The sequence below is a fragment of the Ictalurus furcatus genome, chromosome 15 (genome assembly GCF_023375685.1).
Source record: "Ictalurus furcatus strain D&B chromosome 15, Billie_1.0, whole genome shotgun sequence".
In the NCBI taxonomy this organism is placed as follows: Eukaryota; Metazoa; Chordata; class Actinopteri; order Siluriformes; family Ictaluridae; genus Ictalurus; species Ictalurus furcatus.
The window spans coordinates 10,432,354-10,459,799 of record NC_071269.1 but is presented as its reverse complement, the minus strand read 5'-3'; the positions used below and the strand labels follow the sequence as shown (position 1 = coordinate 10,459,799).

At 38.7% G+C, this 27,446-nt stretch overlaps 1 protein-coding gene across 1 annotated transcript in view; it reads left to right on the top strand.

The window, feature by feature from the left end:
• The window catches only part of soga1 (suppressor of glucose, autophagy associated 1), a 71,687-nt gene that overhangs the window by 31,349 nt on the left and 12,892 nt on the right, over positions 1-27,446 (top strand). Inside the window, exons 4-8 of the mRNA XM_053642866.1 lie at positions 12,606-12,668; positions 14,478-15,764; positions 20,588-20,707; positions 23,349-23,486; positions 23,930-24,160. Coding sequence (XP_053498841.1) covers positions 12,606-12,668; positions 14,478-15,764; positions 20,588-20,707; positions 23,349-23,486; positions 23,930-24,160 — 1,839 coding nt within the window. The remainder of the gene's footprint in view (positions 1-12,605; positions 12,669-14,477; positions 15,765-20,587; positions 20,708-23,348; positions 23,487-23,929; positions 24,161-27,446) is intronic.

Sequence of the window (27,446 nt, the reverse complement as noted above, 5' to 3'; positions counted from 1 at the left end):
AAGTGGTGAATCCTGCCCAATTCCTGCCAAATTTCTAAATGTTCCAGGCATTTGTTATGGCCCTATTTGTGCTTGATGGTATTTTTAACTGCGTATATATTTTTATATCCATTACATTATTTGTGCAGGTCAACAACCACGTCTCATTTGTGTTGTAAGTCCTTTGGTTTTTCCGATTGTAATGGATGACAAAGGGATTTTTATATGTGTGTAACCACCTGGGCAAACAAGACATGGTTAAAGGCAACAGAGTTCCTGGGGATTGAAAGTAAATGAAAAACAGTATATGTTTTTCAAGAATGACAAATTGTTTGCATTTACATAAAATATTCCTTCGGGGTGTCAATAATCATTTTTGATATATATGAAAATACTATTATTTAAAATAATTTTATTCAATCAGTTTTGCTTATTTTTATGAAGGGTGCCAATAATTCTGGAGGGCCAGTTTATATACAAAAATATTACCATTACATTTTTAAATAGTAAATATTTACCAAAAGAAATAATACAAATTTGTCCAATGTAGTACTGTGACAAGTAAGATCCATGTTTCTGTCCCTACCTCAGGTAAGAGTTTGTATTGGTAATCAAAATTTTGACAGTATGGGAAAGTTTTCGATGCTTAGTGCATTGAGGAAGATTGAAACTGAATATTGGGCCAGTTTTGCTGAGCACATATCCTCATAAGTGTCCATGTCTGAATGATAATTGGACTTATTTCCCTCTGGTTAAATTCCTGGTGTATGTCTCAACCAGCTCCCTAGTTCAGTAGGTGGTGAATCAGTATATCGTGTACATGAGTTTGGGCGCTAGTAAGGATCCTAGCTCACTACACATTGGGACACTAATAACTGAATTTCTGGTGACATGACTTTGTACTCGTGTTGTAAAATATCACCAAAAATTTAAATCTTAAAAATATAAAAATTTTATATGTCATAAGTTTGTTAGCTTAATAACATATATTTCTGTCATAATATGTCAAGCAGGATTGTAAGCAAGCTAGTGGATTTTCAAAAAAATCATTAAACACTTAAAAGTCATTTGACTCAAAGTCAAATAAATTAAAAATCGCTAAGGTAAGTAATCATTTGAGAGCTACAACAACAGTAACAAGCTACTTACATTCGTAGCCAGAAGTTGGTTGAGGGTTCGTTCCCTCATTTCGTTCGAGCTGAGAGGCTTCAGAAAACATTACGTCATTTCCAGTAAAGGAACATAGTGAGCACTGATGCTCCCTGGGTTTTGTGGTGCATTGTGGGATATTTTTTAGGGAGCGAACATTCCAGTGCACTGGAAGGATTTTGCAATTGAGACAGGCCTTAAAATGGCCAACACCCTGATCAGTGCCCTGACTGAGACATACCCAAGTAATCACTGCTGCTTTTCATTGCCTCTGATTGGAATGAACTAGGATCAGCCTGCTCTCATTACACGGCCCACACCTGGTCCAATCAAAAAAGTATGATTTTTCTAGTGCCTTCTCTAATACCTCTCTGTTTTTGCTGATGCTAGGATAAACATTGGTTTTAAAAATCTCTGCTTTACTTCAGCTACACAACAATACAAAATTTGGATGGAAGGCCAAAACACATTTGTATTAGAATGGATAAGGCCCGAGACACCCAGACACACCCAATTGTCTCTTCTCTCTGTCTCTCTCTCTCTCTCTCTCTCTCTCTCTCTCTCTCTCTCTCTCTATCAAAGCAGATACTCTGCTACGGAGGTGTGATTGGTGGATTACAGTTACAATGAAAAGGAAAAAAACACTATATGTTAGGTGAAGAGCAATCATTTTAATCCATGTTTAATCCAGTCAGATAATATTAGACGTGAAATACAGGCCATTAAATTAAAACCGGACAGTACTGTAACAAACCCATTACATGACAATGTAGCAATATCAGATCAATGTTTAGAGTATTTTGCTTCGCTTAGAGAGACCGAACTAGCTACATTAATCTCTTCAGCCAATTCATCAACTTGCATACTAGATCCCGTACCTACATGTTTGTTTAAACAGATTTGTCCAGGAGTAATTGAACCACTTCTAAATATAATCAATTCTTCCCTAAGCACTGGCTATGTACCTAAATCACTTAAATTAGCAGTTATTAAACCCTTGATTAAAAAACCTGATCTTGACCTGTCTCAATTGTCCAGCTATAGACCAATATCAAATCTCCCCTTCATCTCTAAGATTTTAGAAAAGGTTGTAGCAAAGCAGTTATGCTCGTACTTAGATAGGAATAACATTCATGAAATGTATCAGTCAGGGTTTAGACCTCATCATAGCACAGAGACAGCATTAGTTAAAGTAGTAAATGACCTTCTACTGACCTACGATCAGGGTTGTGTCTCTCTGCTTGTGTTACTCGACCTTAGTGCAGCTTTTGATACTATAGATCACACTATTCTCCTTGATAGATTAGAAAATGTTGTTGGTATTAAGGGAACAGTCCTCTCCTGGCTCAGGTCTTATCTGACCGATCGTTATCAGTTCGTAGATGTAAATGGTGAATTCTCCATGCGTACTGAGGTTACTTTTGGAGTTCCACAGGGTTCTGTTTTAGGCCCACTGCTCTTTACTTTATATATGCTACCCCTAGGTCAAATTATTCGTAAACATGGAATTAGCTTCCACTGTTATGCTGATGATACACAGTTGTATGTTTCAGCGAAGCCAGAGGACAGACAGAAGCTTAGTAAAGCTGAGGATTGTGTAAAGGACATTAGACATTGGATGTTAACTAACTTCCTTCTACTTAATTCTGATAAAACAGAAATACTTTTATTAGGCCCACGTGTAGCTAGAAGTAATCTTTCTGATCACATGGTTACTCTGGATGGTCTTTCTGTTTCATCATGTGCAGCAGTTAAAGACCTTGGAGTGATTATTGACTCCAGCCTATCATTTGATGCTCATGTAGATAATATTACTAGGATAGCCTTCTTTCATCTCAGAAATATTTCTAAAATAAGAAACATATTGTCACTACATGATGCGGAAATACTAGTTCATGCATTCGTCACCTCTAGATTAGATTACTGTAATGCCTTACTGTCTGGATGTTCCAGTAGGAATATAAATAAGCTCCAGTTAGTCCAGAATGCAGCTGCTAGAGTCCTAACTAGAACTAGAAGGTACGACCATATCACACCGATATTATCAATACTGCATTGGCTCCCAGTAAAATCTCGCATTAACTATAAAATACTTTTATTAACCTATAAAGCACTAAATGGTCTCGCGCCACAATATCTAAGCGACCTTTTGGTTTTATATAATCCGCCACGCCTACTTAGATCAAAAGATGCAGGCTATTTGACGGTACCTCGAATAGTGAAGGCTACAGCAGGGGGAAGAGCTTTCTCTTATAGAGCCCCACAGTTATGGAACAGTCTTCCTATTAGTGTTCGGGACTCAGACACAGTCTCAGTGTTTAAGTCTAGGCTTAAAACGTATTTGTTTACTCAAGCCTACCCTGACTAGATTCTGTTCTACTACTTCGCAGTCATAATAATCTTTTTTCTCCCTCTCTCCTTTCGCCGAGCCCCACATGAATTTATGGAGATACTAGAGATCCAGATCCTTTCTGCCTCTGGATGGAGCTCAAATCTTCTCTAATTCCAGACTGCTGGGACTACGGCTGCTCCTAAGGCCATACAGACTTCATATAAATCCATAATGAACTTTTTCACACTATCTGTTGTTACCCAGATGAGGATGGGTTCCCTTCTGAGTCTGGTTCCTCTCAAGGTTTCTTCCTCTTAAAACATCTTAGGGAGTTTTTCCTTGCCACCGTCGCCACTCAGTGGCTTGCTCAGTTGGGATAAATTCGCACCTTTAATATCTGTATACCATGTTGATATTTCTGTAAAGCTGCTTTGAGACAATGTCTATTGTAAAAAGCGCTATACAAATAAAATTGAATTGAATTGAATTGAATTGAATAAACACCACTCCTTGACATTTAGACATTTTAAGCAGTGGAGTCTGTCCATTTAATGTTACAAAAAGAAGAAAGGATTGTTTGGTACATTGATGCAGAGATGAAAGTGTGTTGTTCTCATCCAGGTTCGTGTGGCAGAAATACTCTTGTTACTAGGTTATTGTGCTGGGTATAATGTGGCTTTGGATAAACTACGTCTTTATTCATCATATCCATCAGACCCACTGTTCACCTCACTGTTACCTTTAGTTGACCTTTGTGTTCTCTGGCATCTTGCTGGTGGGGAATGATTTGCATACTGTGAATGCCAGAAGCATTTAAGCTGCACCTTGAGGCTCTGTACCTCTAGTGATATGTCTGATTCAAACACAAAGCAGGATTTCTCTGCCTTTAATCTTTAATCTTAATGATCTTCTTCAATCATTATGCACTGTTTAATTCCTCCCCTGCAGTGTCTGTGTGTGCAGTATGCATATACATGTTGCTGCACTCCTCTTGAGCCCTACAGGGACTTTACTGTTAATTAGAGCCAGGAAAGGCTTTTCTAATTACAGCTAAGTCCAATAATAGTTCAATAAACTGTCACAAGAAGTGGACACAAGCTCAAGCCTTGTTGGATGGTATGGCAAGAGTCTACGTATATGTTAATTTGTATCATTTATTCTACAAAGCCTCAAGGAGAGAGTTTAGCTGTGTGTGTGTGTGTGTGTGTGTGTTGGGTGTATTTTGTCTTCAGCATATGGGCTCTCTCTAGGGCTCTATCTCAGGTGTCATTGTGCAGCTGATGGGGGATGATGATGGGGGATCAGTACCCTGCACTGTCCAATAACCTGCTTGTAGATGTGGGAATGTGGGCCAATAAGGATTTTACATGGAGAGAACAATGACATTTAAACCACAGAAAATAATGTAGAGGTTTTAGAGGAAGCACAATTGTGAATCTAATGTATATTAGATCCTGCAATTCCATTTGCATGGTTAAGGAGAAGTGAGAAAAAGCACCAGTGTATCCACATTTCATTTAAATTAATATTCAGATAGGTTATGCAAAATGTATGCAAATGGAAAAGTTGCTGGCTTTATTGTTTACATCAGTGTAGAGTGTGTGTGTGTGTGTGAGAAAGAGAGAGAGAGAGAGAGAGAGAGAGAGAGATTATGTGTGTTTGAAAGGAGAGGAGCTGCCTCATGTCAAGAGGATTTTCAGGGTTGCCATTTCCAGTTTCCCGCCTCCACGCCCCAATCACACAACCGCGCCCCCCCGCCCCCCCCCCCCCCCTTCAGTTTGTTCCATCAGCCTCAACTGCCACTTTAACAGTCACCATGGGAACCTATTATGGTCTGTTGTACCTGTCTCTGTCTGCAAGTGTGTAGTGTGAAAATCAAAAATGGTTACAGCTTTAAATATGGTTCCTCCTCAGGCAGGAGTCCCCTGATATTGTCTCAGAATGTACACTTCTGTTCCCAGCCTGTAGCGATGCATTCAGCTCAGTAAACTCACTAAACTAGACTGGCTTCCAACTGTCTGTGTGGCTGCAGGTCCTTCTCAGTCTAGGACTGTGAAGTTGCAAGATTACCAAATGGCTCCTAATATCAAAAGGAAGTGGGAGAGAGAGAAAGAAGACAAGAGTGCTCACACACACACACACACACACACACACACACACACACACACACACACACACACACACAGTGATTCCCTGAGTCTAATAAGGTTATATTAAAGCTGAAGTATCGAACATTTTTTGGTAAACAATTAACAAAAATCTATTATTGAGCAAGTACATAAAAAGTCAATGTTCTAAACTGTCCACTTACCTTACCCTGATTAGCAACAGTAAGCTTATAATAATGATTTATAATTTGAGTTGTTGGTCAGATTTCACGGGAAACGTCAGTTTGACGTCATTTGCGTAGCCTTTAACATCAACATGCCTTTGCGTGGTTACGTCAGGTCCGTAAAGAGAAAGAAGAAGAGCCGGCTATTATAGCGTGTGTGCGGAGGCTGAGGATGGTGATGTGTTTGTAGCTTGTCCTTACAACAGCTGCTTAGAATTTAAACTTGTCATCTAGGTGGCTGCTATTAATCTGGATAGTTCTAAACGCAATCATCGTTGACATCTGGGGAATTAGCTCTTGTCAAAACCAAGAAGCCTCGAACCGCGGAGAGCCTGCATTCAAAAAGGGAAAGCGACAGAGCCCATGCTAAAACGAGAATAAATATAGGCATGGCTTTTGAGAGGAAGAAAACTCCGAGATCTGAAGGGATTGAAGACTGACACAGAGATGGCTATTTTTCTGCTGAACAGGTCAGACATTTCAGTGGCTCAGTAGGTAGCTAGCTAATATTAGATCACTTGTTTACTTGGTTTTGTTTGTTTGTTTGTTTTTTTGTTATGGTCAGTGTGGTAAATTGCATTTGTTTTCTGCTAGCTATGAGAGAGAGCAAATCACCTCTACTCTAAGAAAACCGTATTGGAAAAAACAAGTATTGGAGCTAATATATCACCCATATGTATACCTCAAACCATCACATTCATCTGCGCAGAGGAGCAGTGCTGAAGCACAGCCCACATAAAATAAAATAAAAACTCTGCAATAACTTGCAATTTTATATTTCAAACAGAGATTAAAATAGAGAGGCAAAAGTTCAGTACTGCAGCTTTAAGTAATCATTTATGTAAATGTTTATCTTGACCCATCTACTCTGTCTTTCTCCCTGCAAAACACACAAGAAGTGCAATTTAATAAGTGGGCTTGTCATCCCTCGCTCTAACTGGCAAGAGAGGAGGGATATTTATAAACAACACAATGCCTTAGTGAGAAGAGCATCCACAAATACAATACAAATAGACGTTTTACTATTTTCACGCAGAGTGACTGAAATATCTTTCTACACACCACACCTACAATAGATATGAATATTTCAAATTAGATGTCTGTCATTTTTGCTGCTCTTGCTGTGTTTATGGAGAATAAAAACTGCAGTACTCCAGTCTTACATGTAGGCATGTGCAGAAGCATGTATGATAAAAGCCATTCACTAGCTAAACATTCTAGAGAAAACCTCAGTGAATTCATGAATCACTCTTCCTACATGAGTAGAGCAGAGATCATTCTGAACTTTGGCCTACCAGAGATTAGGGTCTATCTGAAATGTTAGTCTGCTCAGAACGCTGTCAATGCAGCGCAATCACACTTTTTCATTCCATCTGTCTGGTTTGGATGCTTTCTCTCTCTGATGAAAAAGAGTGTCAGTGCAGCTGTGCTCTTCCAACACAACACTCAATGCTCTGTGCCTCTCAAGCCCCTTTTTCACATGACTAACAAGACCAAGGGTTGTCTCTTGTGGGTGTGGAGCGACTGCTACTGTTGTTTGTCAGCGTGCATTGCCCAACATTTTTTTTTCTTTTTTTTTTTTTTAGTTATGATGAAAAATTGAAGTAGTATTTTTAAAACTTAAAACAAGCTAACTGTACATGCTACAGATACTGTCCAGAGGCACCAGAGATCCATCCATCCATCCATCCATCCATCCTTCTTCAGGGTCGCGGGGGAACCTGGAGCTAATCCCAGGGAGCATGGGGCACAAGGCGGGGTACACCCTGGACAGGGTGCCAGTCCATCACAGGGCACAATCACATACACACTCACACACCCATTCATACACTACAGACACTTTAGACACGCCAATCAGCCTACCATGAATGTCTTTGGACTGGGGGAGGAAACCGGAGTACCCGGAGGAAACCCCCGCAGCACGGGGAGAACATGCAAACTCCGCACACACATGGCCCCGGTGGGAATCGAACCCCGGACCCTGGAGGTGTGAAGCAAACGTGCTTTAAAATATTCTTCCAAGCTTTATTTTCTTCATACTATCTCTACACACATTTTATGAGATGTCATATATGATAGAATGAGATGAAAGCACGGTTATCATTTTTATTGAAATTATTTTGCACATAAAAACACAAACTAATTGCAGATAAGAATCAAAGGTTTGAGTGGGGAATTCAAAATTGTCACAAGATGCACCACAGAATTGGTCCAAAGAATCATTTGAGTCCATTGTCATACCCAGTTTGTACAGAATTGAGAAAATATCAGTTAAAATGTTGCTTGGCATTGCTTGCAGCTTTCTCTGAAATTGTGTGTCTGTGTCTTGCACGTACATGGAAAAATAATAGTTGCCCATTGCTAAATCACTTGCTAGTGTAAATGTAGGATAATGCTCTTTCCAGTTTGGTTGTCTAAATAGAGATGATGACTTTGAGATGTGACCTCTTGTTAATTAATCCTAAACCTTTGTGCAAGAGTTACATTTCATCAGCTCTATCAAGCAGTGACAAGCACAAGAACAGGATTGAGCTGAACAAATGAATGTCTGTGTCAGGTTTCGGATCCCTTATTAAATTTCATGGTGATGAAACCCAGAGAGTGTGGGAGTCAGATGACAAAAAAAACTGTAGAGTCATCTAGGCCTGTCACGATAATTACTTTATCGACTTAACGTACGATCTATGGACATGACCTCAAAATTTTTTGCTGACCTCAATAATGCCCATTGTGTTTACATGTGTGTTTGTTTACATATGAATGAATATCACCACTTCATATTCGGTGGGTAGAGATGGATGCGAGTGCTGTTTAAGCTTTTTATTGGAGACGCGGGCAGACAAATCCCAATCAGAGGGGCAAGGAGAGTTTGGTCGTCGCCTTGCATCATGCTAAGCAACTGCATGCAATGTAAGATTTTATGTTCAGGGAAGGGACAGGGCGGGGGGTTTAAATGCATTAATTGTTTTAGCATGTTATTTTTTCTATAATTAATTGCAATAAATTAAAATGTTACGTGCAACAGCACTAGTTATTTTACCTTATATGAACTATGGAGTTATATATGGCCAGTAGCATTTTTGGGCCATTGATCATTTGCGCGTTACTTTGGCACTTTGCTGGCAGTTACTGTGCTGACACATGCATGCATGTGTATGTACATGACCTTGTCCTGGGGTGATGCACACATTGGCTGACGAAGTTGGAGGTGATTTCATACTATTGTGTGCGTGTCTCTGCATGCAAGTTAGGATGTCGTGCGTGGATGCTCGCATGGTTTTTATGCACGTAATGTAAGGATGTCCTCTAGGAGGCACTTTCATATGGAAGTAATAAAGTGACAAAGATTTGAATTTTTAAAAAAAATGATTTGAATTTTAAGTCATTGAAAACTTAACATCAAAAATGAAAGACCATGACATTCATAAAATGAAACATATATGGTTGAAAACCATACATCTGTATTTATTTATTTTGATATTTATTATATTCTTTGAAATTCAAGGTTGTTTTGTCATCTTTTTCAGTGTTCAGAGATTCATATTTTAAAATCAAGGTTTACAACAACAACAACAACAAAAACAATAAATCAATGCTCAAACTCAACCAGTCAAATTCAGGCTGAAAAATTCAACATGAAAAAAAATTCAAGTTTAACATCTGGGCTACTCGGGGGTAGGAAAAGGCAGTCGTGCCTGGAGCATGGTGTGCCGTTTTGCATGTTGTGCAATTGCAGACTCCGGCTAAAGAAATAACACAATAGTTATAAGACATATTTCTTTATTAATCTGATTTAAATCCATGATTGCCTTCCGACTGTTCTGTTGATATAGTGAGATAGGCGCATGCAAATTGGCACAACATGCTCCAGGCACGATTGCCTTTGCCTACCCCCGAGTAGCCCAGATGTTAAACTTTTTTTGTGTTGAATTTTGCAGCCTGAATTTGACTGGTTGAATTTGAGCACTGAAATCCATACAGGTTTCTGAATATTTGAAAACCGATTGATTGAATCTGAATTTGTGAATGTTGAAAAAGTATATTTAAATATAGTTACTTGATTTTTTTTTTGAAAACCTGAATTTTAAAATATAAATCTCTGAACACTTACAGTGCCTTGCAAAAGTATTCACTCCCTTGGCATTTTTCCTATTTTGTTGCATTACAACCTATAAGTTAAATGGATTTGTATTTGGATTAAATGTAATGGACATGCACAAAATTATCCCAAATTGGTGAAGTGAAATGAAAAAAATAACTTATTTAATTTTTTTTAAAATAAATAAATAAATAAAATGGAAAAGTGGTGCGTGCATATGTATCCCCCGACCCCTCTCCCCCCTTTTCTATGAAGCCCCTAAACAAGATCTGGTGCAACCAATTACCATCAGACGTCTAATGTGACGCCACCTAAGTGTCACATGATCTGTCACATGATCTCAGTATATATACATCTGTTCTGAAGGGCCACAGAGTCTGCAGCACCACCAAGCAAGCGGCACCACGAAAGTATATCCGAAACTTTGAACATCCCACGGAGCACGGATAACATTGAAGGAGCTGCATAGCTCCACCGCGGAGATTGGAGTATCTGTCCATAGGACCAGTTTAAGCCGTACACTCCACAGAGCTGGGCTTTACGGAAGAGTGGCCAGAAAAAATTACTTAAAGAAAAAAATGAGCAAACGTGTTTGCTGTTTGTCAAAAGACATGTGGGAGACTCCCCAAACATATGGAAGAAGGTCAGATGAGACTAAAATTGAGCTTTTTGGCCATCAAGGAAAACACTATGTTTGGCACAAACCCAACACCTCTCATCACTTTTGAGAACACTATCCACTGAGAACACAGCATCATGCTGTGGGGATGTTTTTCATCGGCAGGGACTGGGAAACCGGTCAGAATTGAAGGAATGGTGGATGGCACTAAAAACAGGGAAATTCTTGAGGGAACCCTGTTTCAGTCTTTCAGAGATTTGAGACTGGGACGGAGGTTCACTTTCCAGCAGGACAGTGACCCTAAGCATATTGCTAAAGCAACACTCAAGTGGTTTAATCTGTGGTATGTTTTGCAAAAATCCCTGTGGCTAGATGTGCCAAGCTTATAGAGACATACCCCAAGAGAATTGTAGGTGTAATTGCTGCAAAAGGTGGCTCTACAAAGTATGGACTTTGGGGGTATAAATAGTTCTGTAATAATTTTCTGGGTTTTTTTTTTGTCTTATTTCTTGATTCTTTCACAATAAAAAAATATTTTGCATCTTCAAAGTAGTGGGCATGTTGTGTAAATCAAATGATACAAACCCCCCAAAAATCCATTTTAATTCCAGGTCGTAAGGCAACAAAATAGGAAAAATGCCAAGAGGGGTGAATACTTTCGCAAGGCACTATAAAAATAAGAATGGACTCCCAATAAACACACATTGTAGGTGATATAAAACACAGCATAAAGTAAAAATAAAAAAATACATAATTTGTCAATCAGTGATTGATAGAATTGTAGATTTAAACACTAGCTAAATTGAAGTACTTTGATACAAATTTGCTCATACGCTTCACACGTTATTTTAGTGAGGATTCACTTCAATTTATAATTAATCAGGCAAGGTTTCTTTTTTCCCCCAGTACTTTTCAAAAGAAAGGTCACTTCTTCACACTTATCTTCTATTTATTATTCTTACAGGGCGCATGGTGGCTTAGTGGTTAGCACGTTTGTTTCACACTTCCAGGGTCGGGGGTTCGATTCCCACCATGGCCTTGTGTGTGCGGCATGTTCTCCCTGTGCTGTGGGGGTTCCCTCCGGGTACTCCGGTTTCCTCCCCCAGTCCAAAGACATGCATGATTGGCATGTCCAAAGTGTCCGTAGTGTATAAATGGGTGTGTGTATGTGTTTGTGGATTGGCACCCTGTCCAGGGTGTACCCTGCCTTGTGCCCCATGCTCCAGGATAGGCTCCAGGTTTCCCTGTGACCCTGAAAAGGATAAAGCGGTATAGAAGATGGATGGTTCATCTGACAGCACCTCCTAGAGGAGACACTAACATTATGTGCATAAATACTAACTTGTATGTACAGACTTGCATGGAGAAGTATAAAATCGGCCTCAAGAGGCCTATGGGAGCTGTATAACTAATGGAGTTAGCTCTCTGTAATCTCATTAGACACCACAGTGGTGAAAGAGATCCACTATTGAGTCGATGCTTCTGTTATCATTCAGAATAAGCATAGATTTAAAAAATAATGTTTAGTGCAATTTAAAAGCTTCACTGTGGCACTCTGTCAGCAAATAGGGATAGCAAATGGATTTGATGATGCACTTTTACTGTAAGCCGAATGCTTTAAAACCCCTCTAGCTGTTTCCCCCTCACCTTATTGGTATATAAAAATATGTGCCATACTTGAATAACATACAGTATCTAATGTTCTTATAAGGTCCAGGAAATCTGATTTGTTTTTGTCTGCTCTGACTGTTATGATGATAGTGCATTCCCTTTCTATCTGCAGTGAAATGAGGGTTGGTAGTTTCTATGGAAACCATAGATCTTATACTGCAGCAAGCTTGGGTGTGTATACTCCCCCCTCCATGTGCTGTTCATTACAGTGCTAGACAGTGTTTACTACTATAACCATAATTCACACCTAATTTCTCTCTCTGTTCCATTGTTTGCATTAATTTAGCTCTATAGCTAGATGTACCTTTGTGCCCCTATTGCTGCTTTGATAAATGCTTGGAGTGGTATGGAGGGGGCTTTTTTGTAGTTATTCCATGATCTTACAGTTAATAATTAATTGCTCTGTCTTGTGTTCTTTTCCTAGAATTCTCTTAAAAAGCGAGGTGCAAGGCCAAACAACAAACCTGAGAAGAAGATGTCACCACAGGTAGAGTGCACATTAGCAATAGCATCTGTAATTATTTCATACATTTTTGCACAGTATATTATTGATTATAGTCAATATAAGTAAACATTTTTTGCATAGTCCCCATGAAATGCTCATAGAAATAGGAAAATGTTTTGTCATGGGGTTCTACTTTGAACCTTTAAGAGTGCCAAAAGGACCAAGAGAGTTCTAGATGAGACTTTTGAGATTAGATTAGTGTGTATCAAGTGGTACTGGAAAGTTTTTGAACCCTTTAGAATTTCCTACATTTCTGCATAAATATGACCTAAAGCATAATAAGATTTGCACATAGATCCTCAAGAGAACCCAAATAAGACAAAAATATAATACTTGTTCATTTATTAATTGAGGAAAATTATCCAATATTACAAATCTATGAGAGGCAAAAGTATGTGAACCTTTGCTTTCAGTATCTGTGTGACCCCCTTGTGCAGCAATAACTGCAACTAATCCTTTCCAGTAACTGTTGATCAGTCCTTGGAGAAATTTTTGCCCATTCCTCAGTACAGAACAGCTTCAACTCTGGGATATTGGTGGGTTTCCTCAATGAACTGCTTGCTTCAGGTCCTTCCACAACATTTCTATGGGATTAAGGTCAGGACTTTGACTTGGCCATCCCAAACATTAACTTTATTATTCTTTAACCATTCTTTGGTAGAACGATTTGTGTGCTTAGGGTCATTGTCTTGCTGCATGCCCCACTTTCTCTTGAGATTCAGTTCATAAACAGATGTCCTGATATTTTCCTTCAGAATTCGCTGGTATAATTCAGAATTCATGGTTCTATCAATGATGGCAAGCCGTCCAGGCCCAGATACTAGCAAAACAGGCCTAAACCACGATACTACCACCACCATGTTTCATAGATGGGATGAGGTTCTTGTGCAGGGGTTTTCTCCAAACATAATGCTTCTCACTTAAAGCAAAAAATTCTATTTTGGTCTCATCCATCCAAGAAACATTTTTCCATTAGCTTGTCCACGTGATCTTAAGCAAACTGCAGAAGGGCAGCAATGTTCTTTTTGGAGAGCAGTGGCTTTCTCCTTGCAACCCTGCCATGGACACCATTGTTGTTCAGTGTTCTCCTGATGCTGGACTTATGAACATTAACATTAGCCAATGTGAGAGAGGCCTTTAGTTGCTTAGAAGTTACCCTGGGTTTCTTTGTGACCTCGCACACTATTACATGTCTTGCTCTTGAAGTGATCTTTGTTGGTCGGCCACTCCTGAGGAGGGTAACAATGGTCTTGAATTTCTTCCATTTGTACACAATCTGTTTTGCTATGGATTGGTAAAGTCCAAACTCTTTAGAGATGGTCTTGTAACCTATTCCAGTCTGATGACTATGAACAACTCTTTTTCTGAGATCCTCAGAAATCTCCTTTGATCATGCCATGATACACTTCCACAAACATGTGTTGTGAAAATCAAACTTTAATAGATCCCTGTTCTTAAAATTAAACAGGGTGTTCACTCATACTTGATTGTCATCCCATTAATTGAAAACACTGAAATTGGATCATTTTCCATGACAAAGTATAATATTTTTGCCTCATCTCTTTAATTGGGTTCTCTTTGTCTACTTTTAGGGCTTGTGTGAAAATCTATTGATGTTTTAGTTCACATTTATGCAGATTCTGTATATAGAAAAATGGTTTCACAATCTTTCAAGCACCACTGTAGGCTATATTAACATTTATTTTTACACAAATTAATGCAGAGAGCCTTATTTGTTTAGATATAGCTTCGATATCAGATTAATGACAAGTCTGACACCTCTGCTATCAGCCTCCAGAGGATAGTTCTGACCTGAAGTGCCAGCTCCATTTTGCCAAGGAGGAGTCAGCACTTATGTGCAAGAAACTCACCAAGATGGTGAAAGACAATGAGGTGATGAAGGAGGAACTGACCAAATACCGTTCACTCTATGGTGACATGGATACCTCACTGACCATGGATGAGGTGGCTGACTCGCCCCACATGCGTGAAGCCGAAGTCCGAATTCACTTGAAGCTGGTTGAGGAGGAAGCTAACTTGCTGAGTCGACGGATAGTGGAGCTAGAGGTTGAGAATCGTGGTCTCCGGGCTGAAATGGATGACATGAAGATTCAGGAGACTCCAGGAGGTCTTGCAGTTGCGACAGGAGTTGGGCAGCTGCTAATTTCACCTTCAGCTGATAATGTTATGGAGCTGCAGCGGCATCTGCAGTTTGTAGAAGAAGAAGCGGATCTGCTGAGAAGGTCACTGATTGAAATGGAGGAGCAGAACAAGCTCCTAATGAATGAACTTAATCGATACAAGTCAGAACTTCCTCCTGATTCTGATTTTGAGTCCTTGTCACCCTCTACCATCCTTCCTCCATCCATCACTCCTGGAGTGGCAACTTCTGAAGAAGGGGCTCTAAATGAGGCATCCCAAGAAGAGCTCCTGGCAGCCAGGCTTCAAATCAGTGACCTGAGCAGTAAGGTAAAGAAGCTCCAGTATGAGAACCGCATTTTGCTGTCCAACCTCCAACGCTGTGACCTGGCTTCCAGACATGTGGACATTCGGCCTTCCCTGGAGACTGATGCAGAGGCAGGGGACTCAGCTGAGTGCGTACCTAGCCCAGAACACCCAATGGATGGTGAAGAGAACCAGCCTCTGGAGGACAAGGGTGAGATGGTGACAGGAAACAACCATTCTCTTTCTGATCAGTGCCTCAGCATCAAAGAACTCTTGGCCATCCGTGACCAGGCCCAATTAATTACCTCAGCAATCCAGCTCCTTATGTCTGCTGATTCCAGCTGTCTTCTAGCTGTCTCATCAGACACAATTTTACATAAAATCACAACTAGGGAACCTGGAGAAGCTGGATTCCTGGAGAAGAACCAAGTTCAGAGTTCTAATCTGTCTCTAGTTGAGGCCCTTCACAGTAGGCTTCAGTCTCTGCAGGCCCAGCTGCAGGCTCTCAGTCAGAGGATAGAGGTCCTGGGAGAGTCCCCTGAGAATAAGCTTTCATCTGTGGCTCTAGTCTCTCAGTCAGCTGAGCCCTGCCCTATAGATTCTCAGGTCAATCAGATCACAGTTCAACAGAAGGTAAGAACCTTGTATCATCAACACTGCCTTGAAACATTTAAACACTCGTTTTCATTTTGTTTTCTTTTATCCCTCCTTTGTTTATTGAGACCGAATAATTTTTTTTGCTTTGCCTTTTATATTACTGCTAAGTTACTAACACAGCTCTATTCATGTTATTTATAAAGCCTGCCAGGCAGTGCAACTAATGTGCATGGTTTTATTTTAAGACATCTTGGCCTCTAATGGAGTAAATTATGGCTAGCGTTACACTGCTCATCTTGGGTCAAATACTGACTTCTCTGTAACTATTGGAACGGCAAGGTCAATTCATTTGTTTGTGCTATACACCAAAGACATTTTGGTTTGAGATCAAAAGATGGATTTAGGAGTTCAGGTTTTATTTCCTGGTATTTACATCTAGATGTGTTAAACAACATAAAACATTGAAACCTTTGTATCAGACCACCCAATTTTTAGGTGAGCAAAAGTATAGGAACAGATAAGTCTTGAAGTAAATTAAACTAAATAACACTTAATATTTGGTTGCATACCCCTTGCTTGCAAAAACTGCGTTAAGCCTGCAGCTCACTTTCATTCCCAAATTGTTGCTTAATTCTTTATTTATTTTTTTTTTTTATCCTTTTCCAGGCTTTTACTGCAGCCTCTTTTATTTGTTGTTTGTTTTGGGGGGTTTATTCCTTCAGTCTCCTATTCAGGAGGTGAAATGCATACTCAGTTTGGTTAAGGTCTGGTGATTGACTCCCCCCCCCCCCCCCCCCGATAAAGTCCTTTGTTGAGTTGGCAGTGTGTTTTGGATCATTGTCTTGCTGTTTAAATGCCTAAGCATTGTCCTCCTGATTATTTTCCTGTAAACTTCTCGATTCATTCTGCTGCTACCCTCACGTTACATCATCAATAAAGATTAGTGAACCTGTTCCAGAAGCAACCATGCAAGCTCAAGCCATGACACTACCTCCACCATGTTTCACAGATGAGCTTGTATGTTTTGGATCATGAGCAGCTCCTTTCTTTCTGCACACTTTGTCCTTTCCCTCACTTTGGTAGAGGTTAATCTTGGCTTCGGCCAACTCATTCGGTGTCTGTGGCTCAGTACACCAGTGGTTTCTTTATTTTTCAGGACATTCCAAATTGTTGTACTGGCTATGCCTAATGCTTGTGCAATGCCTCTGACTTTCCCCCCCCTCTTTTCTCAGCTTCAAAGTGGCTTGCTTTTCTCCCATAGACAGCTCCCTGGTCTTCATGTTGGCTAGGATTAAGGATTAAAAATAATCCTTTTTAACAGCAAATGCAGTTTTCATGGGTGAAACTGATGGCTAAAATCAAGAGTAGATGTTCAAGCTATTTATTGTTTAAACAATCAAACAATCATTGTTTAAACATTCAAACAGGACACACCTGTGTAACAAGAAAAACCTGTCAGTCACATGTCCCAATATTTTTGCTCACCTACAAACTTGGAGGTCTGATACAAAATGTGCTATGTTCTTTGTCGTTTAACACATCTACATATAAATACCTGGAAATAAAGATGAAAGTCTAAACCCTCTTCTCATGTTCATCTTTTGATGTCAACCCCAAATGTCTTCAGTCTGCAGCAAAAGCAAATGAGTTGGCCTTGCCTTTCCAGTAGTTTTGGAGGGGACTGTATGTTTGAAGTCTTAGAAGGAGTTATAAGATCCTTTTTAAAACAATTTTTTTTTTTGTAAAAAGCCAAAACACGTCTGTATAAATTGTTGGGCCCCTGTTACTTTGTTTTCACAGAATCACAGCAGAATACACACAGTCCACTCAAACAGATGCAGCCTATAACTTTGAGTACTATATAGCGCCATACTGAATAACCCTTGTGTGTCCTTATGGAATTTTTGTCTTTTTCATTTTTGTTTTTTTAATCATTTTGTCTGTGTTAATGCAAACAGCATAAATTTAGCAAAAGGTGTTTATTTTTATTGGAATTTTAATATTTCACCCTCATTTGCTTTCATAAATCTATTTTAAACTAGGTACACAAAATAGTTACACTAAGGACCTTAAGGACACACATGTCCCCATTGAAACCCATTCAAACTGCAATATTTAATCCCTGTGACGTTTAAACATAAAATCAGGCATTCTGTGTTAATAGGGATTTATTTTGTTGACAAGGTTTCAAAACATTGAATTGTTAAAAAAAAAAAATTCTGAAATGTGTAGTATTTTCTCAGGTTTAGTCCATGGGGAAAATATATGCTTTTCCTGTTTTCTGATTCTGCTGTATTATAGAGCACTGCAGACCAGCTGAATAAATGATGCAGCTATAATTGTATGGGTGTGTTTGTATGGATATTAGAGTTGTGGTTTGTATGTGTGTACTGAAAATGTTGTGTGTGTTTGAACAGTTTGAAAGAAAGAAATTATATTGTACAAATCCCACCCCATGTATATAAGTCAAAGAAGGTTACTGAGCTTTAAAGATTTTTGCATTATGTAAAGAAACCGGCATTTAAAGGGTTAAAATTCTGAAAATGAATGAATGTTTGGTAGTTATGATCAGAACTGATTCTGGTCAAAAATCAGTCAAAATATTATAATCAAAATATTAATATATATTATATTTCTATGACAGTTTTTTGACATGGACATTTTTGTCCTTTATGGACCTGAGTGGTAGGGTTTTTTGTTGTTTTTTTTTAAATCTGACACTGCATAAAAAATATGAATGTATCAAAATTAATGTTGTTGTTAATCAATGATGTATCAAACACTGTAATAATCAAAGAAAAAAATCTGCTTAGCATTTAGTATATGGAAAATAATTACTATTTTTATTTTTCTCATAAAAAAAAAATCTGTGGCATTATGTAAACAAACCAGCATTTAAAAGGTTACAGTTCTGAAAATTAATGAATGTTTGGTAATTATGATTAGAACTGATGCTGGCAAAAAAAAAAAAAAATTTAATCGACGTCAGTGAAAATGGAAAAAATATTAATATATAATATTTTTGACATTTTTTGGACATGGACCTATGGACCTATGTGTAACTTTTTTTAATTGACGCACAAGGGTTAAATGTATTGCTTATTTTCATAATGGTATCACTGATAAATTGACTATGGACATATGTGTCCCTATTTTGTCATATGTGACAAACACATTATTCATCAATAAGTTCCTATTTTAACCGGTTTCCTGATAAAGATATTTTGAAGGCAGAATTTTTGGTTTACTACATTGACACGAGTATTGATGTGGCTATTTCCTGGGTGGCTAACTAAATACCTGAGATAAACTAGACCTACATTTTTCACATTATTTCCTCTCTTACTCAGTTCTTTACTCCAGATGCAAATCACTTTTTGGCACAAGGTGGATTGCTGGGGTTATGCATAATTAAGATATTAACTACTTTATAACTACTTTTTCTTAATCAACTATACTAGTGCAATCATTTATCAAATATTTTTTTCCCTGAGTGTGATGTTCCTTGCTGTCTACTATGCCCTGAACAGCTGCTTAGTTAATTGAAGGACAGTTAAAAATACATATATGATTTAATTGAAAGAATTTGCACCTTCAAGAAAGATTGCATCTTAATAAATTAAACATAAAAATAAATAAATCTGATTAATCTTAAAATGTGGGAAAATAATACAGATTGCATAGAGCCTAACCTTGGTAACAACACTGAACCAATTAACTGGTTAACAATGTATTTAAAATATAAAACATAATGAAAAAAATCTGTTTGGCTTGCATATTTCAAATTTCATTATGATCTTAGCAATCATAATAAACAACATATTGGAATAAACTATCGTCTAAACACTGCATGCTCAAACATTTCATTAACCATTATTTTTATATGCATCTATAACAAACTTTAAAGCCAGGCAAGGAGGAGGCAGGAACCAGCTGAACATAAACATAAGTTTAATAATAACTCAAACATAACATAAAACACAAATGTAGCATAAACATCTCTCTCGTGCGCGCTCTCTCTCTCTCTCTCTCTCTCTCTCTCTCTCTCTCTCTCTCTCTCATGCACGGTTCCAGCCATGCTCTCTTCTTTCTCTCACTGATTATTCGAATCAGTGCCAGGTGTGCATCCTCACAACCTGGCTTCTCCCTCCTCGTCACGGTATCATTTATCAGAAAATAATGATACAGGTATCAAAAATCCCTACATGACTACATGTACAGTTAATAGCAAAGTTATGAAGCTGTAATATTTTTGTGTGGAATAGGTCAAAAGGATAAATACATTATGCTGTGTGTTATGTGTAGACTCCATTAGAGGTCAAAATTTTTTAAATCCCAATCCAGACCACTCTGTCTTTCCTTCTTCCTTTCTTTCTCTGCACGGGCACCATGACCTGTGGTTTCTGTCTTTACCGCTTTCACTCCCTCTCTTCCTCTTCCTCTCTCTTTTGTTATGGTTTTCCCACTCTCCTTCCCACCACAGTCGACACTGGCTCTTCTCATGGGCATTTTGGTTCTATTTGCCACATTGTCTTCTGCTACATTGATCAAGCTGTTGTTTCTTTACATACTTTTTTTTCTCTTATGAGTGTTTTTTTTTTTCAGACTGCATGTTTTTATGGACTCAATTTTGGTTTAATGATATCATTTTATGTATGGTGATTTCTCACCTGCCTCTCTGTTCAAATTCCTCTTTGCCTTGTCCTGTCTCACGTCCTGTATTTGACTGTCCACATTTCACCGTGTCTCTTTCTCTTTCATTAACTTTCTTTCCTGTACTCCATTCCTGTTCCGTTGTATTGTTTGATTTTTGTTGCTTTTGTTTCCTTCATTAACTTGCCCATGCATGCATGCAACAGCCCAACATTAGGGACCAAGCAGATGTCAAAGGTCAAGATGTCGAAGCTGATGAGAGCAACAGCAATACCGACAGCAACAAAGACCATGTGACAGACTTGTCGGACACCAACTGTGCACTGGTAGGTGCTTAGAAATAGGCTTATACAGATAAGATTATACAGATAATAATCAAACACAGGGATCAGATATGTGTACATACTAATTAAAGAATTTTATGGAATGTCTATGTTGTTATGCTGTTGGTGAAAGTTCATTATCATATGTGTCTTTTTCTGTGGATATGTGAGATCTTTTGATTGGGGTTACACAGAGTATATATGGTTATACATATATACATGGTTTACCTTGCTTAATGTTAAATAAATAAAACCCTTACAATGCTACCATCATGCTTTGACCAACATTTTAAAGGCAAAGCTGCCATAAAGACAGCCATGAAGAATATAAAATATGCGATTTGATACGCACATTTGCTTTGTTATACTTTTGGTATCTTTAGTGTTACAGTAAAATGTCAGTAAGATTAAAGAAAACTTTATATGAGTAGGTGTGTCCAACTTTTACTGTTACAAGTAGTAAGCCATCAGAAATGCATTGAAGCAAATGTGGTGTAATTAAACTTCAGCAGTTTGAGGTAAAGTTGTTCCTTAAACTTTGAGATAGTGATAAAAAAAAAATTGAGAAGCTGTTATAGGAAAATAAACTTGTGTGGTAACATCACCACTGCATCTGTGATTGTTTTCCTAAAACAGCACACCTAATCATGTTTTATTCCTTACATAATGCATTTATGCATTATTGTGTATCATAATGTCTGAGCCAAGTCTCAGCTATTCACTGCTAACTAAAACAGATTGCCTAACATACAGTATATACAGTGATATGACATTAATATGGGGCCTCAGCTGATGCCAGCTGTACAGTGTAGAATAAACGGGTGATCTCACTATATCCTCAGGGCATTGTAAAGCAGAGCAGAAGAGAGAGGGAGGGACAGTTGCATGCTCTACAGATTTAAAGCATCAGTAATGTGTCTCTGTGGGAGGCTTGTAAGAAGTTTATCAGGAGCTCATTGGGACTGCTGAAATGCTGTTTACTACCCTATTTAGCAGAAAGCTTTATTAAAAAGGACAAGCATTGTAAAATGTAAGCCTTCAATGCTGGAACATGTTCAGACACAGTGATTTAGATATCATGGAGCATGAAAGTCATATAAGAACATTCTCTGAAAAACTGAATCATTCGATTATAAATATCCATTGTGGTGAGTTCATCCCCTGTCCATATTCACATCAACACACCTTCCAATTTTTAATGTAGTTAGTTGACATAAATCTGGGTATTTGCGGCTGTTTTAAGCTGATTGCAACCGATTTAGAGATAATTAGATGGCATTCTGTGCGACAACCCCCTTTTAGTTATGTACAAAACCTGTCTATAAGCCTCAACATGCAGTATAAGCACCATGCATGAGGAAACATGCAAAGTGTGCCTTTCCCCTCATACATATTTATTTTAAGGAGGATCACGTGAAAAGTAGGAGGCTGACCCAAAAATGTGCAGCTGATTTCCTAAATTTTGGGCACTGCCAGAACAGGTTTGATTCATGTGTATATTTGTAATCTTTTTAATTTCTGGCAAAATAATATGAGATAATATAATATGAGACCATTTCAGGACAATGATAAAATAACTATTAAGGGAACCTACATCATTTAATAGTGCTTGTCAAATGGTTTAGGTTTGTTGCACAGATCTGGCAACCCTGATCAGAGGACATATACATACATCTGTTATCCTCAGTTTAAACAAAGTACATTAAAGTGCACCTATTATGGTTTTTCAAATATTACCTTTCATGTAGTGTGTTTTAAAGCTGTTTGTGAATGTAAAAACATCTGCAAATTTTAAAAAAATCAAAGCACACAACAAGTGGGGTTATTGACTCCCAAATCAAGGAACCGATTCTGAACAGCTGAAACGAGTCGTTAGTAATTTCAGACTTACTTCCTGTACTAACCTACATAATTTAGTAACAGAAGCCCCACCTCTGGTCTTGATTGGCTGCTCGCGAACAGACGGAGCTGAAACTGGATATGGTAGTGGGCGTTTCCTTTTCGACACACGCTGACAGTGGTAGACCAGTCACAACAGACTGGGACATATGATCAATCAGAGCAGAGTAAGTTCTCTGAAAGGAGGAGTTTAGAATGAATCCTTTAGAACGGATCATTGAACGAGTCATTTGTGTCACTGGGGGGGAAAAGGTAATGCTGCAATTTAAATTATGAGCACACTAAAGTGTTTATTGACCTTGGATGCATGTAAATCTATAGTAAAAAAAAATTAGGCATGTTTCAAAACCACAATAGGTGCGCTTTAAAGAAGACATTTGAGGCATTGCCAATTTCCCAAATGTTGTAGAAGCTGAACCCACCCACAACAAAATGGAACACAGTTTAATTGCACACTTTTATATGTATGTAATTTGCTGGTGTGTTTGGGATCATTGTCCTGGTGCATGACCCAATTTTGGGTCTAGGTTTATGTAGGAGAACAATATAATGCGCAATTAAATGTCATGAATGCACAGAAATTAGATTTGGCCTAGCATAGAACTAGTACCCCAATGCAACCAGTACAAATCACTATGGATGACTATGGTTCCTCTCAGAGCTATACTAGTTGTTCAGTGCTTCTGACTGAATTCCTACACTGTCATTGGTTTGTGTGCTAAAGAGACTTTGTGTCCCTCTGTAGCTTCTGGAGCAGGTTCGTGAACTTCAGGCTCAGCTGTGTGAGGCAGAGGAGAAGGCTGAGAAAACTCAGGAGGCACTGGCACTGGAGAATCAAGCTCACCTTGAATACACACAATCCTGCTCCCAGAAACTCTCTCAGGTATTTATAATGCTCAATCTACCATATAAAGCACCTCAGCATCACTAGGAATGCTTAAAAAACACAAAGTATGTTATAACTGGAATTAACAGAGCAATTCACAGATTAAGTTGCAGGAAAAAAACTCAATTACTAAAAAAAACAAAAAAAAAACCCAATAATGTTTCACTTTGGAAAATGCTAACATAGCAAACAGTGTATGCTAACACAGAATTATAAATTATGAAATCTGACTGACGTTGGCTGTTAACAAATATAACGAGCTAAAAAGAACATTTGTAAGAAAATATTAAGAGGTAGCACCAGAAAGTGCACACTACATCATATATAAATCACTCTGCAGCATTCATCTTCATGTACAAATATTTTCACAGGTATTCACTAATTTCCCACATCCTTTTTTTGTTCTCTTACTTTCGCCTTCCCTGTCTGATAATTCTCAGCTGCAGGAGGAGCACAAGAAGGTGTTGGTGCGACAGGATTTCCAGCTGCAGAGCATGAGCCTGCAAACACGGCTGCAGCAGAAGTTCTGGAGCCAGGAGAGGAATGTCTTGGTGCAGGAGTCCCAGCAGCTGAAGCAGATCCTTCTGCTGGTCAGCCTCAAGCTACGGTGGCTTCTCAAACAGTGGAGGCTTGGCAAGAAGTTTGACGCAGAGGACAAGAACATGTTGCAGGTAATAAGAGGCATTTTATACAATAGCCTAAGGTAGGAGACAAAGTAGGGCAAGGGGGATTTGTTTCCACCTGACAACTCCAGGATCCTGAGTCAGAGCTTCTGTACATGTGTGGGTTTTATCTGGGTTCTCTGGGTTCCTCCTACCTCCAAAACATGCCAGTAGGTGGACTGGCTAAGATAAATTGCTGCTAGGTGTGAATTTGTGTGTGAATGTGTGTGCATGGTATCCTGCAGTTGGCTGGCATCACAGCTAGGGTGTATTCCTGCTTCATGCCCTCTGTTCTTGACAAAGACAAAGTGATTACTGAAAGTGAGTGAATGAATTGTCAAAGGTCAGAGTGACAGTTCTGGAAACTCTTAATTGGTGAACAAAATATGAGAAAGATACATGCTACCTTCTCATGGTAATAAGTAGTCTAGCTTTCGAATGAAGACAAACTGCCCAAAATGAATACTTACCTAGCAAACCTCTTCTGGAAGAGAAGAGCAGAGTAGTGAACCCAATAAAAATAGTGTGTCCACAGTAAAAAATATGTGCATTGGCTAACATGACATATATTAAACACATACAGCTATCAGCCATAACATTAAAACTACTGTCAAGTGAATAACATTGATTATCTCGGTACAATGGCAAAATCTGACCCATCAAGGCATGGACTCCAACAAGACCTCTGAAGGTGTGCTGTGGTATCTGGCACTAAGATGTTAGCAGCAGATGCTCTGTGATGTGAACAGTGTAATGCTCTGGGCAGTGTTCTACTGGGAAACTTTGGGTCCTGACATTCGTGTGGATGTTACTTTGACACATACCACCTAGAGTGGTACTTGAAAGTTTGTGTATAATAACGATAACTGCAACTAAACACTTCTTGTAACTGTTGATCAGTCTTGCACATTGGCTTGGAGGAATTTTAGCCCATTCCTCAGTACAGAACAGCTTCAACTCTGGGATGTTTGTGGGTTTCCTCACATGAACTGCTTGCTTCAGGTACTTGCCGAATCCATCCTGGCCCAGATGCAGCAAAACAGGCCTAAACCATGATACTTCCACCACCATGTTTCATAGATGGGATAAGGTTTTTATGCTGGAATGAAATATTTTCCTTTCTCCAAACATAAATCTTCATTTAAACCAAAAATCCTATTTTGATCTCATCCATCCACAAAACATTTTTCCAATAGCCTTCTGGCTTGGAAGAACGCGATCGTTAGCAAACCGTAGAAGGGCAGCAGTGTTCTTTTTGGAGAGCAGTGGCTTTCTCCTTGCAACCCTGCCATCCACAACATTGTTCACTGTTCTCCTGATGGTGGACTCATGGACATTAATATTAGCCAATGTGAGAGAGGCCTTTAGTTCCCTAGACGTTACCCTAGGTTCCTCTGTGACCTCACACACTGTTACATGTCTTGCTCTTGGAGTAATCTTTGTTGGTCAACTACTCCTGGGGAGGGTAACGATGGTCTTGAATTTCCTCAATTTGTACACAATCTGTCTGACTGTGGATTGGTAGAGTTCAAACACTTTAGAGAGCCCATTGTTTGAAAACACCTGACTCTAATTTCACCTTCAAATTAACTGCTAATCCTAGATGTTCACATACTTTTGCCACTCACAGATATGTAATTTTGGATATTTTTTCTTAATAAATAAATGACTGAGTATACCATTTTTGTCTTGTTTGTTTAATAAATGATAAATTCCTCATTTTCGGATTGAATATCTCTGGTGGGGGACCAGATATGAACCTGAAAGTCCTCTGTAGTAGCATTCTGCTGTAAAAATTGTGATTTTGAGATTGGAGGTACACTCTGCAGGGCAGTGGACATTGAGGGCCAGATTTGAAGAACCAGCCCGATCTATCATGTTGGTACAGATGTAAAGTTGGCGTGCGTGATTAGATTTATCCAAATATGGAATTACAGTGTTCGTTTGGGTGTTTTACAAATGAACAGTGTCATAAACAGAGCTATGGTGTTGTTTCTCCTGTGATAAAAGCAGTAAGTGACTGCAGCTCAGAAGTTACTGCTGTTATCACAGGAGAAACAACACCACAGCTCTGTTTATGACACTATTAAAATTGCACTTTCTTTCCCCCATAAAAAAAAGAGGAGTCTCAAACCTGAAATGTTCTGCATGCACACTATACTTACCTAGGTACCCTCTAAAAAATTTAAGACAGACTCAAACTGTTCCTATTATAAATTGATCCTAAAATTGGAACTGTGAGCAATCTTGAGCATTACAATTGGACTTAAGTTCAAAGTCTAAGGAACACAAATGTGCAACATCTTTATATATGGCCATGTACCTTGTAACATGCTCTAGAGATCAGTTTTTGGTCCAAGGAGCTAGTCCAAAATGTTTGAAAATTGGTATACATGCCTTATTTCTCATGGTAAACTAAAAAGGCATTGGAACCCATCAAGTCTGCCATGATAGATTTTCTAGTACATTGAAAATTTGCCCAAAATTACAAAAATCTTCTCCTCATGAACCATAGGTCAAATTGACTTGAACTGTGGTACATATGTGTGGGATACATGTCTTTCTATAGGGTGATAAGCAATAAGGAATCAAATAAAAATTGGCTGAACTATTTACACATTGGTAAATTGACAACTGCTGCACATATTTCTTGTGTTCATAAATGTTATATTATGTTTAACAATATCTTTATCCTCTGCTAGATGGCGCTGTTTGTCTTGGATCGAGCCAAATTACACTTTGAAAGAAAAAAACTTTTTTATTTGTAGTGTTTATGCACCCAGTAGCCATTTTAGTTCAGCACAGTGAAGAATACGCGTTGAATCATTCTGTTTGTGTAAAGCCTGGAAGAAGCTTTGCTTGTGAGTTTGTCATTCATATTTCTATTTTGTAAACTTTTGTGATTGTATTTGGTGAGTTTTGCTGTTGTGCTTAGTGCATATAGCTTAAGATTGCATTGTACACTGAATTGTATGTACTGATAATGTATGTTAAAGGGTCATGAAACCTCCCTCTTTCAGCTGAAGTCTACCTCTCAATATTTATGAAAAATGCAACTTAAATGGGCGTGGATGGCTGTGCGATGAAGGGAGGGGGAGTGGGCATGGCAGGGAAAGGCAGGGGAGGAAGAGGGGGTGAGCCTTCAGAACACTCACAATAAAGATTGATAGTGACAAAAAGTTTGCAGTGGCAGCAGTACACAGGGCTCTGATGAGGCAGAGGACTTCTCTCCTCCTGAATCCCCAGGGCTAAATGGAGACACAATAGATAGGGGTGCAGGTCCTCTGCCTATCTA